Source organism: Pelmatolapia mariae, linkage group LG9 (genome assembly GCF_036321145.2).
Source record: "Pelmatolapia mariae isolate MD_Pm_ZW linkage group LG9, Pm_UMD_F_2, whole genome shotgun sequence".
In the NCBI taxonomy this organism is placed as follows: domain Eukaryota; kingdom Metazoa; phylum Chordata; class Actinopteri; order Cichliformes; family Cichlidae; genus Pelmatolapia; species Pelmatolapia mariae.
This window is the reverse complement of record NC_086235.1, coordinates 3,906,521-3,926,412: the sequence shown is the minus strand read 5'-3', so window position 1 is coordinate 3,926,412 and position 19,892 is coordinate 3,906,521. Positions and strand designations below refer to the sequence as shown.

The window sequence follows — 19,892 nt, the reverse complement described above, 5'->3', positions numbered from 1 at the left end:
GTATGACACGAGAGTTATTGGTCAAAGTGAATTAGACTGTTAATCTGCTGATGCATGAAGGAAAGGGATCAGATGGTGATTAATTTATCGTGGAAATATACTTCCATCCATCCATCAAACGCTGTGTTCACTTTGCTGTGGAACAAGTGGAGCTAAAAGTTTGCTTTGTTTACAGTGATCAGCAAAAAAAGTGTTTTCTTTGGGTTTGAAAACGCGCATTCATTTTCTTTTCTCGCCACTTTGTTAAAAGAAACTTGAGACTGAGCCTTGACAGGGATAAAAAGAAGAAGGGGGCGTCTGCCAGAGAAATAACCTATTATTATTTTTAACCTTTTTTAACCTTTTTTTTTTCTTGCAAATGAAATTTGGATTGATGACTCATTGCTCTCCAAAACACTTATGAAAGTAAACTTTCTTAGCGATCTCAACGTTTCCAGTTCAACAAAAGTGCCAGACCTCTGACATAAATAAGACACAGACTCATTACTAAACTATATATCATATAAAAGTTTTGGAGAAGCTGTGAAAAACACATGGGTTTGCCTATGCGCTCGATTGCAATTACTCCATTTGTTGTGAAAGCCATGAATATGTTCTTCGATGAAGGGAAATCTTTCCATTTTTCTCTCATTTCTGCCCATTTGATGAATTTTAACAAAATTGATTAAATGCAATTTTTAAAAAAGGTCTTAAAGTAATTAGTTGATGTCAGGAGATAATGAGACTAAAACACCTACAACGTCCACATCGTGAGGTTGGAGCTGCTGATGATAGGATGGTGTAAGCAGACTTACTAGGGTGGATGTACTAGTCAGCAGGGCTGAGAATAACAGGGTCTTCAGATCCATTTTAACACCACATGGAGATGTTATGCTTCCTGTATGAAGCTCTCGCTGATCAGCAGTGAAATAGATCTTACATGATGCCAGTTGAAATGAATTTATTGAAGCACCGGGGACGTCTGCTGCCATCAGACGGCTCTGACCAGACAGAACAAACAAAGCTTGATGGGAAATATTTAGCACCGAGACCATCCGCCATTGATCTCCCACCAAGGGCTGTTTTCAGATCAGCTGAACGTGCTGAGCTTTATCGCCGCCGCCTCGGCTCTCGGGTTTCACGGCAGCTTTTAGAGGTCGATATGGGAGCCTGTAGGGGACATTTGTTTGACGTGATGGATGGCAAAGCAGACTGGAAATGAATAAATAGGCAGCACATTAGAGATAGGCAGCACCGTCCTGACAAACAGGCTAAAAGTTGACTTGATTTTGGGGGTTTTGCCCTTTATGCTGGCTCATGTAGAAGAAAGTAAAAGGAAATGTAATTAATGCATTGCATTAAAAAAAGGTTTGCATCTTTAAAGAAAGCCTAGAGCATTTACATAAGGCCTCACTGGCTGGCGTGTCTGCCCATGTTTTTTATGTGAACATTAAACTGAAGGTAGGTAGGTATGAAAGCAGGAGCCACACCCAGATGCCCTTTTTAACTGTGAGTAATTTAGATAATTTTTTTTTTTAATTATATAAATGACATTTCATTACTACAGACGTCAGCACTGTGAGACTGATCTAAAAAACAAAACAAAAACGTATCTGCTGAGGAAGAACTGAGTCTAAAACGAAAGAAATTAGACAGATGTTTGATTTCTAATGAAAAATGATGAATTTGAAATCATTAAATCTGGTTTAAAATAATTTCTGTTAAGCTGAAAGTAAAGCACACCATGTGCCAGTTACATTGAAACACCTAGTTTGGTTTACTTGCATTAAACTTATTAATGCATAACAGTGGATTTTTAGGGGCGTGGCTTCTTTGACTGACAGGTGCATGGTGACACAGGCGGTTGTAGCTGCACGGTGGCTACATACATATTTTATGTAAGTTGGTGTATTTTGGTCACACTGAGAAGCAAAGACAGCATGCAGCTCAGGTTAAGTGTTCCGTATGGGCTCAAATTGTGGTCATAAATACTTTGTACTCTTTTTACACATACAAAACTGATTAACAAGTACAAAATATTTATGACAACAATTTGAGCCCTCAGCTTGTCTCTGTGTGGATTTTGTGGCTGCGTGTGATGTATGGAAGTCCACATAATGTGTGTTATGACATGACTGGCACATGCCCTCTCCGTGTGTGTAAAGTGCCCAGTCGGACGGGCTGAACACATCCCTGATGGTCTGTGTGTGTCTTCACTGACGTCAGTTGTAACTACAGCGGCAACATGACATTGTCCAGTCCCGTTAAGAAACAGCAGTCGCCACGGCAGCATGACACACGCTTACACCACCCCTCTATCCAGAACATACTACAAGCAGGTGACCGTCTCATCTTCCAGCCAACAAGTGATTTTGGTGTTTGCAATGTCCTTTTATTTATTTATTTATTGCATTTTTTTTTTTTGCAGTAAACCACAGACACCAGGATTTAAAACTCTCGAGCCCCCTGTGGTGTCCCCAGCAGGCCACAGAAATGTTTATCTATTTATATGCAAATGGTACAGAGCCCCCGTGGTGACATGGAAAAAATATTATTGCATGGCAGCAAGTTAATAAAGCAGGAATGTAAAAATCTCGCCACAAGATGAAGAATTTGTGGTGTGTAGAGGACACTGGGTGAGCTGTGGGGCTATCATGTACAAAGCATGGAGAAATTTGATTTCTTCTCAATTCATTTAAAACTTGAGATGAATTCTAATGATGTTTCTAAATGAGGTCCACGAGCTAAGAGACGGGCTGCTCCTGTGCTTCCCTGGAAAAACCCCACACTTCCTGAAGTGCACTGGACATTTTCTGCACAGTAGAGTAGATGGTATAGAGTGCAGACGTAGCTTCTGGATTTAAGAAGTGAAACTAACTACTGCTACCAGGTGACAATACCTGTTTTTCCAAAAAGTTGAGTTTATGGTCTCAGTTATTCATTTAGGATCATAGTGAATAAAATATAAACTCGATTTTGTATCAGAGAGGAGGTTTATCCAAGCGATGTTGTCAATCACAAAGTCCTGAGCCAATGATGATGTGGTTTTAACAGGCATATCCACCCCTGGATCGTTACATCTGGGCTCAAAACACCAAGATGGTGAGTCAAAATTGGACTGCACTCACCAGTGGGTAACATTATGGTGGCTTTATCCATTTTCCACTTTTAAAACATTGTTCTAGCTCTAACAAAGTTAGATTACTGGAGCAAAAAGAGCCCACCCTGACCGAGCTGAAGCAGCACGGCATTCCTAAGTCATACAGACTGCTCTTCAAAGATGGAGTTGACATTTCCATTTTCACTCACAGAGAATCCAAAAGTACTGATACGTTCAAATCATTTAACACGGAAACCCTTTCTGACCATAGGGTTCATAGACCCTCAATGAGGTAATATTCCTTAATATAAACAAAACTTGGTTGGGGTGTAGTACTGGTAACAGCCACTGGTATGTATAGCTCCCTAACGTGTTTAGTTAGAGTGTTTAGTTAACAAGCATATAAAACATACAAGCATATAAAAAATGAAACAAATGCAAAGTAACATATGGCATATACTAATTAACAAATTTAGACAATACAACAAAAGCCTTAGCGGAAGCCAACATTATTTTTAAGGCTTCAAATTCAATGAGGTATAAAGTGTATTTAACTTTAGATATTTCTGAATAATATTCCATATTCAGGATCTGTCTAAACCCCGGAAATTGTAAAAAGCGTATTTGGAGGTATGTATGTAGTAAGCATTGAAGCTGAGACAGAGAAAGGCACACAGGTAAACTGGATTGTATTTAGTATGACATCATAGGTAAAAATATACCAAAGCTGTTTCCCAAGTAAAACATTCAGAATGTATAGATACCTGGTACAACTAATCAAGGCTCCCAACAGTATATTACAATTTACAGGCAGAAACAGAAACAGCTTTAACCGGTTTCAGAATAAAAAGAAAAATGCCACAAGCTATAAAGAGTTAAAGGCTCGTGGTCTGATCTGTTGAGCACAAAGGGAAGCTGGATGCAGTCATCCAAATATGTTATTTTAAACCCAAACCCCGTATGCATAATTAAGACACAATCCAAGGGAGACCAAGGGACAGCCAGACACAGAGTTCCTTCAATCTTTCACAACAGATATCCATCAAATGCTTTCTGAAGAAACTTTTTCAGTCTCATCTAAAGCTCCAAGACACCATGTCCACACAAGCCCTGATCAACAAGAGGTCTTAGCTCTAACCCAAAGGTTGGGGTGATACTTTAACAGACTCCAGATGGTCAGAAGTTGGTTCCATGTCACGTTTTACCTCCTAGTATCAATTTCTTCAGTAATGACACAAGAGATGAATTATTTTCTAACTAATTGCACCAGTACAACAAATTAAATTAAACATCTTTATGTGAAAATCAATCAAGCAACTTGTTCGTTCACTTATTAAATGCTCACCTTCATCTTCGGTGAAGTCTTTGATTGAGGCCCAGGTCTTGTTGTTGCAGTAGAAGGAGGTGTTGGCTGGCAAGGTGTCATTGAAGCAGTGTGCCGTGCTCCGCACACACTTCTGCCGCAAATTTCCCATGAAGAGCTGCAGGCCAATAAGTGCAAAGACACTGAGGCAGAAGACCGTGAGGATCATCACGTCAGCGAGCTTCTTCACCGACTGGATTAAAGCCCCAACGATGGTCTTCAGTCCTGAGGGACCGCCGCGGGCGCAGGGATGCAGAAAGGGTTAATATTTGAATAAGTCTTTGAGAAGTGGTGTAACTGGTCTATGAATGGCGGGTATGTTGAAACCTGCTAACTTGATGAAGATGGCAGCCAGCTTAAATGACATGATCAAGGCAGTATGCCTTCAAATATTTAACTTCAACCTCTCAGAGGTCCAATTACGTCTAAGGTATGATTCTAAATGAGATTAATGGCTCTTTGAAAATTGCAAAGAGGGGATTTTCTCCAAAGGTTACAGTTCCTGATTGTCAATTGTGACTTGGAGTGTAAAGGTTGTTTTGTTTTTGTTTTTATGCATAGGCAAGGTACAAAAGTAAAACTAAACGACAGCCATCTTTATGCATGAAGGTCAAAAAAACAAATCAGTTAACTGAAAGCATAAAAAATGCAAATACTCCATTCCTGTTAGGTGAAAACCTGAAAAAATTCCTTCAGATGACAATTTAAAATATTTTGTAAAAGTTTTAGTCAATCATTGTTAAATTTTGGGGGAAACAGTCAGGTTTTCACCCATGAGCAGCTGATGAAGAAAAGTCACTATAGGCTAATAATCACCATCAAAATACAGCAAAACAGACCACAAACTCCCCCATCTAATACTACGATAACAACACTAACACACACATGAACACATGGTAAAAACAGCAGGAACAAAAACACACTCAGAACACAAAGGGTGCAGACAAGTCGACTGTTATCAGCCAAGTCTTACCAAAGAAACCACCAGTTTCTTATTGATTTTTTAAATCACCTCTTAGCACTTTTTTGACTTAGTTCTTTCATTAGAAACAGACAATTACCAGCTCAAATAGGTTTTCTATTACTTTTTCATATTCAAAGGTTTTGTTTCACAGAATAGCTTTTGTTTGTTAACCTGGAGGTGTCTGTAAACTAATGAAAAGTGAGATTAAATAAAGCTAAGCTGCAGTTCTGACATGCTGTCATGGTGCTATTACTTTACTAAAGTTATAACATGTGATTAAACACTGTTATAACATAGCCACTAACATGGCACGAGAATGTTTTCATCACATGTTAACAATGCTGTTAGCACTGCATGCTAACATGCACAGTGGAAACATACAGAGGCTAGCCAGCAGGACATCTGAATAACCGACTGCACAGTTTGCATATTGATTTGTGTCTTTGTGGACGTAAACTGGTCACTCCTGAAGTGTGCTGGGAATGTTTAAGTGACTTAGATATCTCCTACGTGCATTAGCAAAGAGTGTTGCTATGTTCCCCGACCTTTTATGTGTCATGGCTACTCATTTTAAGCTTTTTGTGTGTAATTTTAGACCAAAAAAAGTAAAAAGTGCAAGTCCCTAACACATAAAACAACTCATTGTCTTATTAATACAGTGTTTCCTAATATCAGACTGCTGCTTTTTCCTTCACAGGCTGGAACAAAAACAGCAGAACAGGTTAGATGAGATTATGTCAGCTGTATCTGGCAAGCATAAACTCCATAAGCAACTTGATCAAAAAATGGGTAGCCATTTTTTGGATAGTCAGCATTTTCACTAAAAAAGATTTGGTCTTTACAGATAGGTCATATTTACTGGAATAGCGTAAAAAGCTTAATTAGCAGGTTGTTTTCCACTGCAGAAACCAGCAGGTGAGCAAATATGTTCTTCAGCGTGGGTACTTCTGAAAACCCCTGGAAAAACAGTTGGATGGGTCTCAGTGCTGATTGGCCAAACTCAAAGAGTACACCTGCCCTCTCAATGGCCTTTTTAAGCAGCAATCTTCTCTCAAAGAAGGTGTTTGCACAAGCACCACAACAATAGTGGCATTCAGTTTCAGAGATCTGTAGTTATAGCAACAACTTATGGCAAACTTTTGGTAAACTTAAACCTAACCAAGGCATTTCAATATATAATCCCAACTTTGCATATTTTAATGATAATTAGTAATGACTAAAACTTCTGTCAGATTCTTGACTTCAACTTAGATCTCTGATATCAACAGAGAAATAACTCACTCGACCACCAACCTCTCCAGATCTTTTTCTCTTTTTTGTCCTTTAAAAGTGTTATTTTATGTACAGGAACAAATTTGTAGGTTTGAGGCTGAACAGACAAACGCTTTTGTCCAAGAACATAAATAACCGCCCCCTGGAAATTTTATGGCCACAAGACCCCATCAAGTAGTGAGTCTGGTGAATTTTCCACAGCAAAAGCAACAGAAGGGGTGAAGGGACGCATCAGGTGGTCAGTTCTGTATCTGTTTGTCCCACTTTGTGTGTTATTCAAATTTCTGCAGTGGAAAAAGAATTACTTACACTCTATCCTCCTTATCACAGGATCAGAATATTATCCCAGTTGCTCACATGATGGCATATCTTCCATTTTAGTTTATTAACTTATGTGCATGTAGGATTATTATCCTACATTTATTGTAAGGATTTAGCACTGACATGATGTTACTGAGCAAGCATTTAGTGTACTTCTATGAGGTACAATCATAAAGTTTTGCAACTTTATGGAAAAAATGAATATTCAAAAATCACAACTGATTTAAATTAGACCTTTAACCTTTTTCAGGTAGTCCCTTAGTGTGACCCTGGACTACTCCCAGCATGTCTACTGCCCTACAATCTGAATTGGTTTATGGGAAGAGGACAAAGTTTCAGGGAGCTGTGGTCTTCTGGGGAATGCTAATTTGGATAACAGCTGGTGGAAGTCCAGAGGTGCACAAGGGTATGGCCTTGAAGGGACACTCAACCAAATTTAAATCAGGTATGGTTTTTTGAGTCTTGTAAAAGTTTGTGATCACACTTTGTAGACGATAGTTGTGTTTTCTAAAGCTAAGTATGAATTTATGTTGATTTGTATGGTGAAGCATTAAATACTGGAAGTCCTTTCTCCTGTGCCATTACTTGACTCATGGCCAAGAGCTGTTTCTGTTTGCTAAGCCTCTGTTTTCCACTCACAACCAATTACCATAAAAACCTTGGTGCTTCCCCCTGCATACTACCTCTGTTTACTTTGTTAAAGTGGTTGTTATGAAGTAGAGAGCTATCAGTAGGTAGTATGCAGGATGAGATTTCAAACACAGCCACTTAGTGCTTCCAGCAGATTGGGAGGAGTGCGTTTGGTATTCACTCCCCTGCATTCGCGGTCTCACCTGGGATGACAGAGATGGTTTTGAGCGCTCGCAGCACCCTGAACGTCCTTAAGGCTGACACATTACCCAGGTCCACAAACTCAGTCACATATCTGCAACAAGCCGGGAGACAAAAGCACAAAAACAGACACACACAGAAGGGTATGACCACACTGAACAGCAAGCCAGCACAGAGGGATAGAAAGGTGGAGATACAGCGAGAGACAGAAAGAGATACTGTAGAGACGGGCCAGGTCGGATGGCAACACTGGAGGGTCAAGCCAAAGACTCGACTGTTAAGAAGGGGAAATCAGATATTCAAAGCTATGGATTTGGATGTAAACCGGAGAAAAGGCAAATCAGTCAAGCACTTTAATATTTTAATGCCTGTAAGGTTTTTTTTTTTTTTTTTTTTTTACATAGTATTTTTGGGTATCCACATAGTAAACTTTAGCTGATAAATAGTTACATTTTAAATGTCAGAGTGGTGTTTTCAACATCAGATACCAGAACCAAAACAAATGCCTTTGGGTTGCTTTTGTCTAACTTCAAACATCAAATGTTCAGTTTTGTGCCAAAAAAGACAGAAATCCAGCAAACAGGACATGTTTTTAAGAGTTCATCATGAGAAATGCTTTTGTTTGTGTTTGGCTCTGGAATGGACACTGAATTAACCAGTTTAGCTCATCAGATTTTTTTAGCAAATATCCCAACTTGAAGGCATTTTGTTGCCATCGATTCTCCTGTTAACAAACTTTTAGACATATCTGATTTTTCCTTCTTTATTGTTCCTTTAATGCAGATCAGGTGATTGCACCTATGGTCCCCGATTGGGCAAGGAGTGGGAAGTGGGTGGGGTCTGGAGCTGCAAGACACGGCAGACATGGGACGAACAAGAGAGGACGTTCACAACGCGATTACGATCGTCTCCTAGTTTGTTTGTTTTATGTCTCTTGTCGCCCCTGGTGGTGGTGGTGGTGAGCCCTTACCTGGGATGACCGAGATAGTTTTCAGGGCTCTCAGCACTCTAAAGGTTCTCAGCGCCTGCAGGTTCCCTACTTTGATAAACTCTGTTAACAGCCTGTAGGGGGCAGTGTGATGGTTGTCAACAAACAACAAAGGAAGAGAAACACAACAAAGTCTGAAAATACTGCCGTGATTTTAAACCACCCAAAATTGACTTATTTGGAATATGTGAGCCCTACAGGTCATGCAATCAAGGTGTACCGTTACACACCTGTAAAGGAAAATTTTAAAAAAGGATTTTAAAAAAGTCAAGTATACAGGAAGTTTACGTTTTGGTTATAAATTGTCTAAACATCACATTATTCTGTGTTTAACTGTTACTTTTTTAAACTGTTTAATAATCATAAGCCAGTCCTAAATGATCCACACTACATCCAAACAATTGCGAAAAACTGTTATTATTACCTATTGAGTTTACCTGCTCTTAAAAAACAAAACAAATTACCTACATTTTAAGCTAAAATTCAGCTCAGAGTTATAGCTTAAAAGATCAGATATTTATTGATCAACATTTTCTAGCAGTTCCAAAAAAAAAAACCACCCAAAAGAATTATGCAACTCATGTCAGTGCAAACTGACATGAGTTGACTACAATACAACTGGCTACAGTTAGCACTGACTACAATTTCTTTAAACTGATACAGCCATATGAAAACGTTTTTCCAGGACTCTATGTAGACTGGTGGAAATCCAAGTACACCACCCAACTATTAAGAAGCTTGTAGAACCATCTTTAGCAGCAATAATGTTAAGCAATTGTTTCCGTATGACTTTATCAGTTTATCAAATGGTGGAGGAATTCTGACCCAGTCTTCTTCACAACACTGATGTAGCTCATTGAGGTTTGTGGCCATTACTTTGACCTTTGATGATCTGTCTGAGCTTTTAAGCCAGGTTGAGGTCTGGACTTTGATTGGGTCATTGCACCACCTTGATTATTTTCTTTTTCAGCCATTCTGTTGTAGATGCCATGCTTGGAACCAGGTACCAGTTTTAGTCAAGCCTTAGGCATCAAATAGACGGCTTCACAATTGACTCTAGAATGCTTTGGTATACAGAAGACTTGATGGTTGACCCAATGACTACAATGACTCCAAATCATCACGCCTCCACTACCATGCTTTAGAGTTGGTGTTTGTCCAAAGGTGCTGCATTAGGTTTTCTCCAAATGAAGTGCTGTCTATTATAGCTTAACATCTCCACTTTGGTGTCATCTATCCAAAGGAGATCATTCAAAATATATTTGGTTTGTTCAAATCCAGCTTTGCAAAACTTTGTGGTCAGGTTGTGTTAACATACACCTGAACACTCCAGACCAGGAAACTGCCAAAACTTTGCAGTGTATTTGATTTAGGGGTGGGTTTTGATTATCGATTTATCGATTAAAATCGATTCTTGGATAACGTGATATTGATTCATTAAAATCCTGAATCGATTTTTTAATATAAATTTATTTTGCCTGAAAGGCCAGAATCTCAGGTGAAACCTCACAAAATTTCAACAACCACCAAACAGCTAAGACAGTAAATGAGAGCAGGAACACGGATTCTGCACAAAGACATAAACACAAAGCGCGGACCCGCCGACGGATCAGAATCTGTGTGATGTCGCCTTTCTCACCCGATGGCACGGACACGGTCGGGGTTGAAAGCCGACAGCTCGCTGATTCTGATGTTTCGGCGGGTCCGCGCTTTGTGTTTACGTCCTTTTTGCGCTGATTCTGAAGCTGCAGGGTTTTATCTCTCTCCAGACAATATTGACTGAACCAGCAGCAAAAGAAGATCCAAACTACGCTTCACACAAACATCATCATTCCCTCTGACTTTTGCTGTTTTGCTCCCTCCACGATAAAATCACACTTCATGCACAGCTCTCTCTCTCTCTCTGTACTTCAAGAACAGTTTCCCGTCTAGCCATGGAGGGATTTTCCAAAAGTGTTGGTGATATAGACGGGTAACAGAAGACAATCCTGGATGACAAACAAGGAGTTTCAGGCATCTCAGCAACAGTGTTTCCTTTGGTTTTTATACCTGTTAAAACTCACCAATCCAATCAAGCTGCAGTCTACATAAGGTAAACTTAGAATAAAAGTGTTTTTTTTATTTTTACATCAACATCCACAGTATGAATCTCCTAGGGGGAAAGAACCTACTAAAATCTGCTCTTGCACTCGATATAAAACAAACATCAAATCTATAACAACAACCTAAAAAAAGAAGTTTATAACAAGAGACATAAGCCACACCCAAGCTGTGAACGCCCTCTTTAGATCGAGTCAGACGAAGCCCTGAGAGCCAAAAGGTGCCAGGCAACAGCGGCCATTTTGGGCCCCCAGTTAGATCAAGACATTTGATACTGAGTTGCTAACGGCCCTCCATTACGGCTCATATTTCACCGGATTTGACTGTTAGGCTGATTGAATTACCAAGGAGGCGTAGAGAGGTGTGGCTGTCAGAACACGCCGTTTAGATGCAAGAAGTCACGACCAGCTGATGGAGGCAGTGGCAGCAGAGACACTTCAGAATAGAGGGCTCAAAGAACCAGTTCAGACCTTATGTGAATGTACCTCATTGGTTGTTTTATTGTTGTTGTTATTTTTATTTGTTGTTTTGTTACTGTATCTTTTAAAAATGTAATCTTGAGAATATGAAATTAGATTAAATCCCTTCTTGCTCTGTTCCAAGTGATAAAAATGATGTACGGGTAACACCGCATCCCATTTTACTGAAAGTGATTATTCCCAGTTTTACCAAATCATAAAGAATAATACCTAATATGACAAATGCTTTCCAGTTTTTTACAATTTATTCTTCTATTAAGTAGAAACAACAGAACACGATTTCTCATATTTGCTTCTGAAGACCAAAACACGAAGTAGCTTTTAAAAAAAAAGCTACTGGTAAATAAAGTATTGGCATTTTTTGTTGTTATGACAACACTATACAGACTAAAATGTAAAAAAGATTTTTATTGTGTAAGTTGAGATTTTAAGTGGTTATTAGCAGTTTTCAGAGATGATAAACTTTATACAGGTTTTTTAAACTAAATGAACAAAAATATTTTATCTTATATATCAAATATATCATTAAAAATGCATATGTGAGCAGTATTCATAATATAATGTTACCATTTTGATTTTTTTTTTTAAATATTTGGAAGCCTCAAATTCTCAGATTATTTAGCAGTTATAATATGGACCATAAAAACCTTCAGTTCCCTTTAATTTTCAAACAGATGTTTATTTAAAAAGGAACTTTTCACTGAACTCCTGCATCAGAAACGCTACTCTTCTCCTGTTTGCTCTAGTATCACAAGTTTGGACTACACAAAGTTCATTTTTACTGATCATAGTTATGATTTTTAAAGTACTGCCTGTAGTCCAGGTCTGTAATTTTAAGCCTTTATCTTTTTGTCTTTTCTCTAAATGCTCATCAACCGGCAACGTTTTCAACCTTTTTGTCTTTGCTGCAGAATTTGTTCCTCTTCCAGTGTGAATATCATTTTATACCTCTAGAATTTGCATCATTAAATCTGAGCTCCTCCATCTGTTTTGTGCTATAAAAGAGAAAAATTCTGCTTCAAATCTCACTTAGTTTCCACTGAAGAATGAAAGTAAGAGATCGTGTGATGGTGCTTGTTCAGCTCCATTAGTGCTTCGTTTCTTTACAGTAGTAATTTTAAATGTGTTTTAATTAAATCATGGATGATTTAGTGTGAGAAATGGATCAATACGACGTATCACACGTTGCAGCTTTAATGCTGTGGAAATGACTGTGGAGTCTGCTGCTGCTGCCGGTGTGGTGATGGCAGCCATTAACATGTCATTACTCCAGCAATATCAGTAACACAGGGGTGTGTGTGTGTGTGTTTGTGGGTGTGTGGGTGTGTGAAATGATCTTGGTTACTATGGGAATCCTGACTCGATGGGAGGGGTCAAAAGCATCAATCAAAAAGTGTGTGTATGTGTTTACTGACCATCACTCTGGTTTTAATAAAGCTCTGGAGCATAAGGGTGATGTGTCAGGGGCGGAGTGCTTGTGTGTGTGTTTATTGAGACATTTTGTGTGTGTGTATTAACATATGCACTTAACATGTTCTTCACTCTCAGTGTGTGTGTGTGTGTGTGTCATGTATGAACAGGTGACTTATGTGTTCCTGTCCTGCTAAAGATCCATCTGACTGCAGGACATCCCTCAGTTCAAGGACATGCTCCAGTGACACTGTGTGTGTGTGTGTGTGTGTGTGTGTGTGTGTGTGTGTGTGTGTGTGTGTGTGTGTGTGTGTGATGAATGAGAGATGGAGAGATGAAGGCAGGTGGACTAAGGAAACTGTTGTCTTATTTTACTCATTTTCATTTGTTCTTGTGTGAACCTCTCAGCCTTGTTCAGCTTTTCTTTGTTTCTTGCCTTATAGCTTCCACTCTGGAGCTGGCTCTTCATGCTAATCATGATTGAATGTTTTAGGTAAGACATGAGAGCCAGAAGACTGGCTTCACACACACTTGGAGGAATATCCCTATTACGGTCACCTTAGGCAGCCAATCAGGGGGAAGTTGTTTCTAAAAAAAGGGGCTGGAGTCAACTGGCTTGTTTCAGACAGAGATGAGCTGAAGAGCTGCACTTAGGCACTGTGTAAGATAAATAAGGATTATTTTGAACTGTGAATCATGCAAAGCTAGTCTGGTTGAGTCCAGAGCTTGAAAGTCCACAGCTCCAGCTCCAACTATAATTTTTTTCTCTTAACTTTATAGTTGATGCACTGAGAGTTACTGAAATTGCATCAACTCTTCCAATAACTCTAGGACTGTCTTCAAAATGTATGATTATACACTTAAATGTTCACGTGTTCCTGCTCTGGAATGCCAAGGACTTCACTTCCCTTACATGGTTGAATCAGTGAATGTAATCCAGACAACAGCTCTATTTTCTTAAACCCTCTGACTCGCTGACAGGAATTCAGATCATCTTTGTATTTAATGGGGAGTTTCTCCTTTAAGTGAGACCATTTTTCCATCTGGGGGATTTCACAGGAGATCATCAGGGTTGTACTATGTGACTCGACAGACTTGGCATCCCATCATCTGAGGGCACCTTCATGAAATGTTTCAATTTACACAGTGTGCACTGCAGGGGTGACGGCGCTTCATTACACCACACTGTAACCCGCGAGCCGAGCTTCAGGGTCATCTATTGATCTGATCGCTTCATTCTGACTGTTCATCTACCCGCCGGCGACCCTCGCCACAGGCCTACTGCTCCTCGACTCTCTGATTGATCACCACCTCATAACAAAGCAAACCAAACTGCAGCGATTTTCCATCAGTCAGTCAATTACCGATGTGGATGGGTCATGCTCTTTTTCTTTGTGAAACAAAGCGGCAGGATGTCGCTCGTAGAGGGGGCGTCACCAACATTGTTAAGAGGAATAAGAGGCTCAGAGCTTTGGAGTCTTTTTCTTGACTTGAATTGATGGTTTGACAGTCAATTATGTGCTGAGGGGTTTGAGAAGCCTCGTGCTTTTTAAACCTGTAATTTGGGAAATGCAAGGGTGTCACTGAGGAAACCACTTCACTGTTTTTTTGTTCTATGAAAACACCGTAAAATGGCTTTATTCACTAAAAGTAGCATCCAGCTAATAAAATATTCACTCATCTCGTTTTAGATCTACTGTCTCTTTTGTTGGCGACATTTCTTTTTTGCCTTTTATTGTTTCTTGCTGTTGATGTTTATTTGAAAGATTTTAATTTTTATTTCCCCAATTTAAAACAAGTATGCAGTCAGTATTGCTGAAGGCATTTATGTCACCTCAGTTATTGTGATGTTTTTCCTAAAAAAACCCCAACTATTTTTAGTATACATGAAAAATGTGTTTTAGAAAGAGAAGGGTGTTCTCAAGTTAAGTAAAAAAACCAACAAAAACAAACAATAACCTGCACAACAAAATAAGCCATCATTTACTCATATTATGGTCGTTTTAAAATTTTCACCATCATAAGAAAAAAATCCAACCTCAGATTTTAAACAAAAACAAAATCCAAGTGCAGGAAGTCTTAAGAAATTCTCCTTTGTGGTGTGTATGTGAGTGCAACGCATTCCATGAAATAAAATGAAAAAGACCTGCAGAACACAAGCGCAAAGACTATAAAGAGAGCAAAATTAATTTGGTTGTTCCAACTCTCATTCTCCAAATCTCTCTAATTAAATGCCCGAGTGGTGAACGCTCATTTGTATCCACAAAAAGTGCAGCCAATATTCCTCCAGCACCCACGACTCTGTCCTTTAGCAAAAGAAAACAGATGAAGTCCAGAGTCAGAGATAATGGCTTCACAAAACATTTCATCAGAGTGCGTGTCGGATTGGTCAGGTGAAGATGACCTCGGTGTGAAAAGAAATCTCAAGGTTGTTTAGAAAAGCATCAAAAAGCAAAAGAAAATCGAGGAAGACGAATCTTTTGTCTCTAATGAGCTGCTGATAAGCAGCCCTCAGGAGAGGGTGAAAAAAACAAAAATCACAGATTCTTTGACTCCAGTGAATCTGTCACTGAGTCCACTTACAGGGCTGAAAAAAAGAGGCTCACAGTGAATCTTTAAAGTATTAGGAGCACTCATTGTTTAAAATCGATTGAAAAGTTAGCTAAAAAGCATATTTTGTAGAGGCTGAGCTTGTTCATGCCCTTAAAAATGGCTCCACCACTTTTCCAGTCACCCCACCTCTGCAGGAGTTCGCAGGGAATGGTGGAAGTAGATGCTTTAGCCCAGTCCAGCTTTTAAAATGTTACACAACTATACAGTTATAAAGTATAATTAAGTTTTCAATAGTAAGCCTTTTTAGGGAAACTGTCCCCTTTCAGGATGTCATGCTATTCCTCCATGTATGTTTGTCTGCTCGTCTTTACAATTACACCCGAACCTCAAAGCTGAGCTTCGTGAAGCTTGGAGAAGAAGCCGATAACGTCTGGTGCAGAAGGAGGTGCAGTTTTTACTCTGAGAGAGAGGAAACCACATCTCCAAGGCTACTTTCAGTAAAATGATACAGGCTGTATGTGTGTGATCGTCATCATAAGTAGTTTCAGTTTATTAGTCGTGTAAATATTCTGGCTGTAGAAGCTGATTTAGCAGTGAAAAGTATATTTTGCTGAGGAACGACGCAGAGACGAGCATAAGAATCAGTAAATAAGTGTAATGTACTGTGTCATTTGTTCCCAGTGAAGAAGAAGCTCAAGAAGCGGCGATAGTCGTCGCCGGTCAGGCTTATGCTTATTAACGGCGTAGAGTTTGAACTGGCAGCACAAAGTCAGACTTTCTCCTTACTTTGCAAATGTGTCTTCTGCTTAGCTTTGGAAACTGAACATATATCCAAGTTCATGTGAGACACGCCTTTATTCTTTAATTCCACAGCATTAATCCGCTCAGAACAACAACTGAGTCACGTCATCCACGCCGCTCTGCAGCTCTGAGCCTCTCTTCAAAACAGGAAAATGCTGTCTGATTAACTCTGGTCATTTCTGCAGATTTATTTATTTTTCTATTCCATTAAAAGCATGAAATAGCAGAATCACTACAATTTCCTGGTAATCTTTTATTGTTTGAGTTTTAAATTGTGTATCCAGCAAGGCCATGTTTTATCAGCCCACCGCCTCAATCTGCTTGTTTTATATCCAAGCAGTTTTCTTCTGTTGTATTTTCTTCTTTCTTCTGTCATCTTTTTTTCTTGATTTGTGAAAATGAACTTGCTAAAATGTCCGTGTGCAATAGGAGCGTTTTTCTAAAAACACAAGCTGAACTTCATCTGTGATACTGCTGTTGCTCAAACTCAAACTTTCATGTAAGAACTGAGGTTTAGACTCCGGTGGTGCCACACTTTGAACGGCAGGTGGATGAGTGGTGTTCTGCTATTTCATCACGCGGTCCTGCTGCCACTGTCACATCAGCCGATCGTCACAGAGTGCATTCAACTTTCACAACCCATTGTTTGTTTTTCTGATCACCACATGAAACAGTTACCACAGCGCCTGGGAAATGGGACTTTCCATTTTATACTGATAATATCATTTGCAACCAGAACCTGCACATTAGTGATCGGAGGATGGAGATATAGCCATAGTAACGCCCACTGGCTTTTGGCTGAAGCACAGGGTTAGGGCTTCCACAGGTCCAGTTCAAGAACTCCAATTAGCTGAGGTGAAGCCTAGCAGCCACCTGTGTCACCATTTACCTGTCAGTCAAAGAGGCCACGCCCCTAATAATTCAAACTTTAAGCCTTAACTAAGTTGAAATAATTTGACTTTAAAAATATCATCCCCATAGAAAAACAGATTTTGCATCAGGCTGTAAATGTGTTTATTATGTAAATCTGAACATTTTAACATGAGTCCATGGGGACTGATTCACCTTTGGAGCCTCAAGTGGCCACTGGAGGAACTGCGGCTGTTGGTACTTGAACGTTGGCTACACGTTGGCTAAGTCCCAGAAGTTGCCGACTGTGGCTATGCTGACTTCAAAGGAGCTTTGTGTAGTTTGTGTGGTGTCACTGATACCAAATTTCAACCTTAATTTCAACAGACAAACTCTGGTTGCAAATTTTTTTGTTTTCATTCTCATATAATTTAAGAAACACCGAGGGACAAAATGTCGCTCGGTGCTTTTCACGTTCCACAGATAAAACCCTGTGACTTTTTGGTCCATTCAGTAGACCACCTATGAGTTTCAGTGGTTTCAGTAAACGTAAACACGATTTGCAGTTTTTCGTGCAGGTCTTGCGTCAGAGTTCACAATCGAAGAGTTATTCATGAAGACGCTGACCTTCATCTGCAGCTGTTCTACAGTCACTGAGAACAAACTGTACACGTAACCACATGCAAATCCATCAGGAAGGCATTTGATTGGTCCAAATTTATTCTAGAGTAGCACAAAGAGCCCAAACATCCAGGCAGAGTCATAAAGAACTAAGTTCAGACAAAATGCTGTGTGAAAGTATACTCAGGAGAACTGGTGCTCTTTAAAAGGCAAGGGGTGGTCACAGCATTGAGATCCTCTCTCTGTACTGCAGTATGCAGGAAGTTAACTGATTAATTACAGCTGTTCATGGCATTCATTTATAACAACTCTCATTTTACTTTAGCGCTTAAATCTTTTGAGCTTTTATATAATACTATGTGTGTGTGTGTGAGTGTGTGTGTTTGACTCACGCCATGACAATGACGCTGAAGTCGAGCCAGTTCCAGGGGTCCCTCAGGAAGGTGAACGGTCCCACACAGAAACCTCTGGCCAGGATCTTAATGAGAGACTCAAACGTGTAGATACCTGTGAAGGTGTACCTGAACGAGGGATGATAAAATTTATCACTATTGGAGGGGAAGGGAGTCATGTTGTGATGAAACAAAATGAAAAGGATAGAAAAGAAACAGCAAAAATAAAAGAAAGGATCACAAAAAGAGAAAAAAGCGGAAGGATGAGGGCAAAGAACTGGACAGTAACAAGGTAAAGGAAGAAAATACGACAAATGCTTGTCCAGACGAAGAGCAAGGGCAGAAAGAAAGAGAAAGTTACGGATGTGGAAGAAGTGAAGGACAAAGAAAGACAAAATGAAGAAAAGAAAGAAAGCCGGACGGGTGGAAGAGAGAGCCAGGATAAATATTCATAAAACTCTCCACCACACATCCTTCACTTATTTATTTTGTCCCCAGAAACAAGTTTGACCCGACTCGTGACAATTCAACCGTACAAAGACAGGCGGGAGTGCAGAGAGTCTGTCACGTTAGGCCTGACCGAGTAGCTGCAGCAGCAGCCTCCACAGCTGGAAGCCAGCGATGAACTACTGTACATTAAAGGGTCTGTTCACCAAAAATATGCACTTTTCCAATGATCCCTGAATGTGCTGCAAAGGTAGCTTTAGTTTAAAAAACTCTGTCCTATTGAAAAAAATGGAATTCAGTCCCAAAGCATCAAAGATGTGCTTTTACTTTTCGATTCAGCAGCATCTTAAGTGCACTTTGAACATTAACAGCATATTAGTTTAAGGGTATGCGACTGACACAAACAAGACACTAAAATTTGCAAACCATTTACCTCTGTTACCTCGAATTACTTTGCAATAGCTACTATGACTTGAAAGAAATGCATATCCAGGAATATCATTGATAAAATGTAAATTTTCATAAATCACCTGTGGCTGATGAAGAAGAAAGAAAAGTTCCCAGGTGTACTTACTCCAGGTATTTGGCCCAGTACTCCGGCTCGGACATGGCCATGAAGCAACAGTTTGTCAGGATGGTGCACATGATGAACAAGCTGAATAACGTGAACAGGTTAAGGACTGAGAAGATTTCCCATAAGACAATAAACACTTTACATTTGAATCAGAGTTCAATACAAAGCCCACACTGTGTGGAGGTGAGAGAATTCAAGACTAGTGGCATCCAATGTGGGAGTGACTCCTGCTACTATACCCGGGTCCTGCTGTCTTCTTACGTAGCCTGTTGTACATTATAGAGGGATTCCCAACAAGAAGTAGAAGTACTCCAAGTTTTCAATATAACTTTAGCTTCGAGCTACACCTGTAAAAGTGGGAACGGTCCCATAATCCCATAATTTACTATAGTTGCTCTTGGTATACTGCTATATACACCAGCATGATACTGTATTAAACCCAACTGCTTTGACTGGGAAAAAAATGTCTAACTGGTTACTTGTCACAGATGATTTAGTTTGTTTCCCGTGTGTGTCATTCAGAAGGAATGGTAGCTGATCAAAAGAGGCACTCGGGAGTATCTTTTGGAGAGAAAACATACCAAACACAACTATCTAGACAACATGGAAGTGGTTTGTTTGGCAGAGACTGGCAACCAGGAGAGTGAGCAGCACAGCCAACAAAGCTGAGGAGAGAAGCAGAATTATCAAGTGTATTATGTTAAAAAAAATCTAAAAGAGCAGATTGTACAACCTGAAATATTTTTGTCTGCGTTTTAAACTTCATGTTAAATAAGTTGTTTAGATACTTGTGATAAAGAATCAGATATTTTAATACAGGTGAACAGATCAACCATCAGCTCCTCCCA

At 39.6% G+C, this 19,892-nt stretch overlaps 1 protein-coding gene across 1 annotated transcript in view; it reads right to left on the bottom strand.

Moving 5' to 3' along the window:
- The window catches only part of LOC134634810 (sodium channel protein type 5 subunit alpha-like), a 172,257-nt gene extending 153,128 nt beyond the window's left edge, over positions 1-19,129 (bottom strand). The window contains exons 1-4 of the mRNA XM_065471659.1: positions 19,045-19,129; positions 18,024-18,152; positions 7,833-7,924; positions 4,425-4,667 (exon numbers count right to left, since the gene is read on the bottom strand). Coding sequence (XP_065327731.1) covers positions 4,425-4,667; positions 7,833-7,924; positions 18,024-18,152; positions 19,045-19,115 — 535 coding nt within the window. The 5' untranslated portion in view covers positions 19,116-19,129. The remainder of the gene's footprint in view (positions 1-4,424; positions 4,668-7,832; positions 7,925-18,023; positions 18,153-19,044) is intronic.
- Positions 19,130-19,892: the final 763 nt, after the last annotated feature.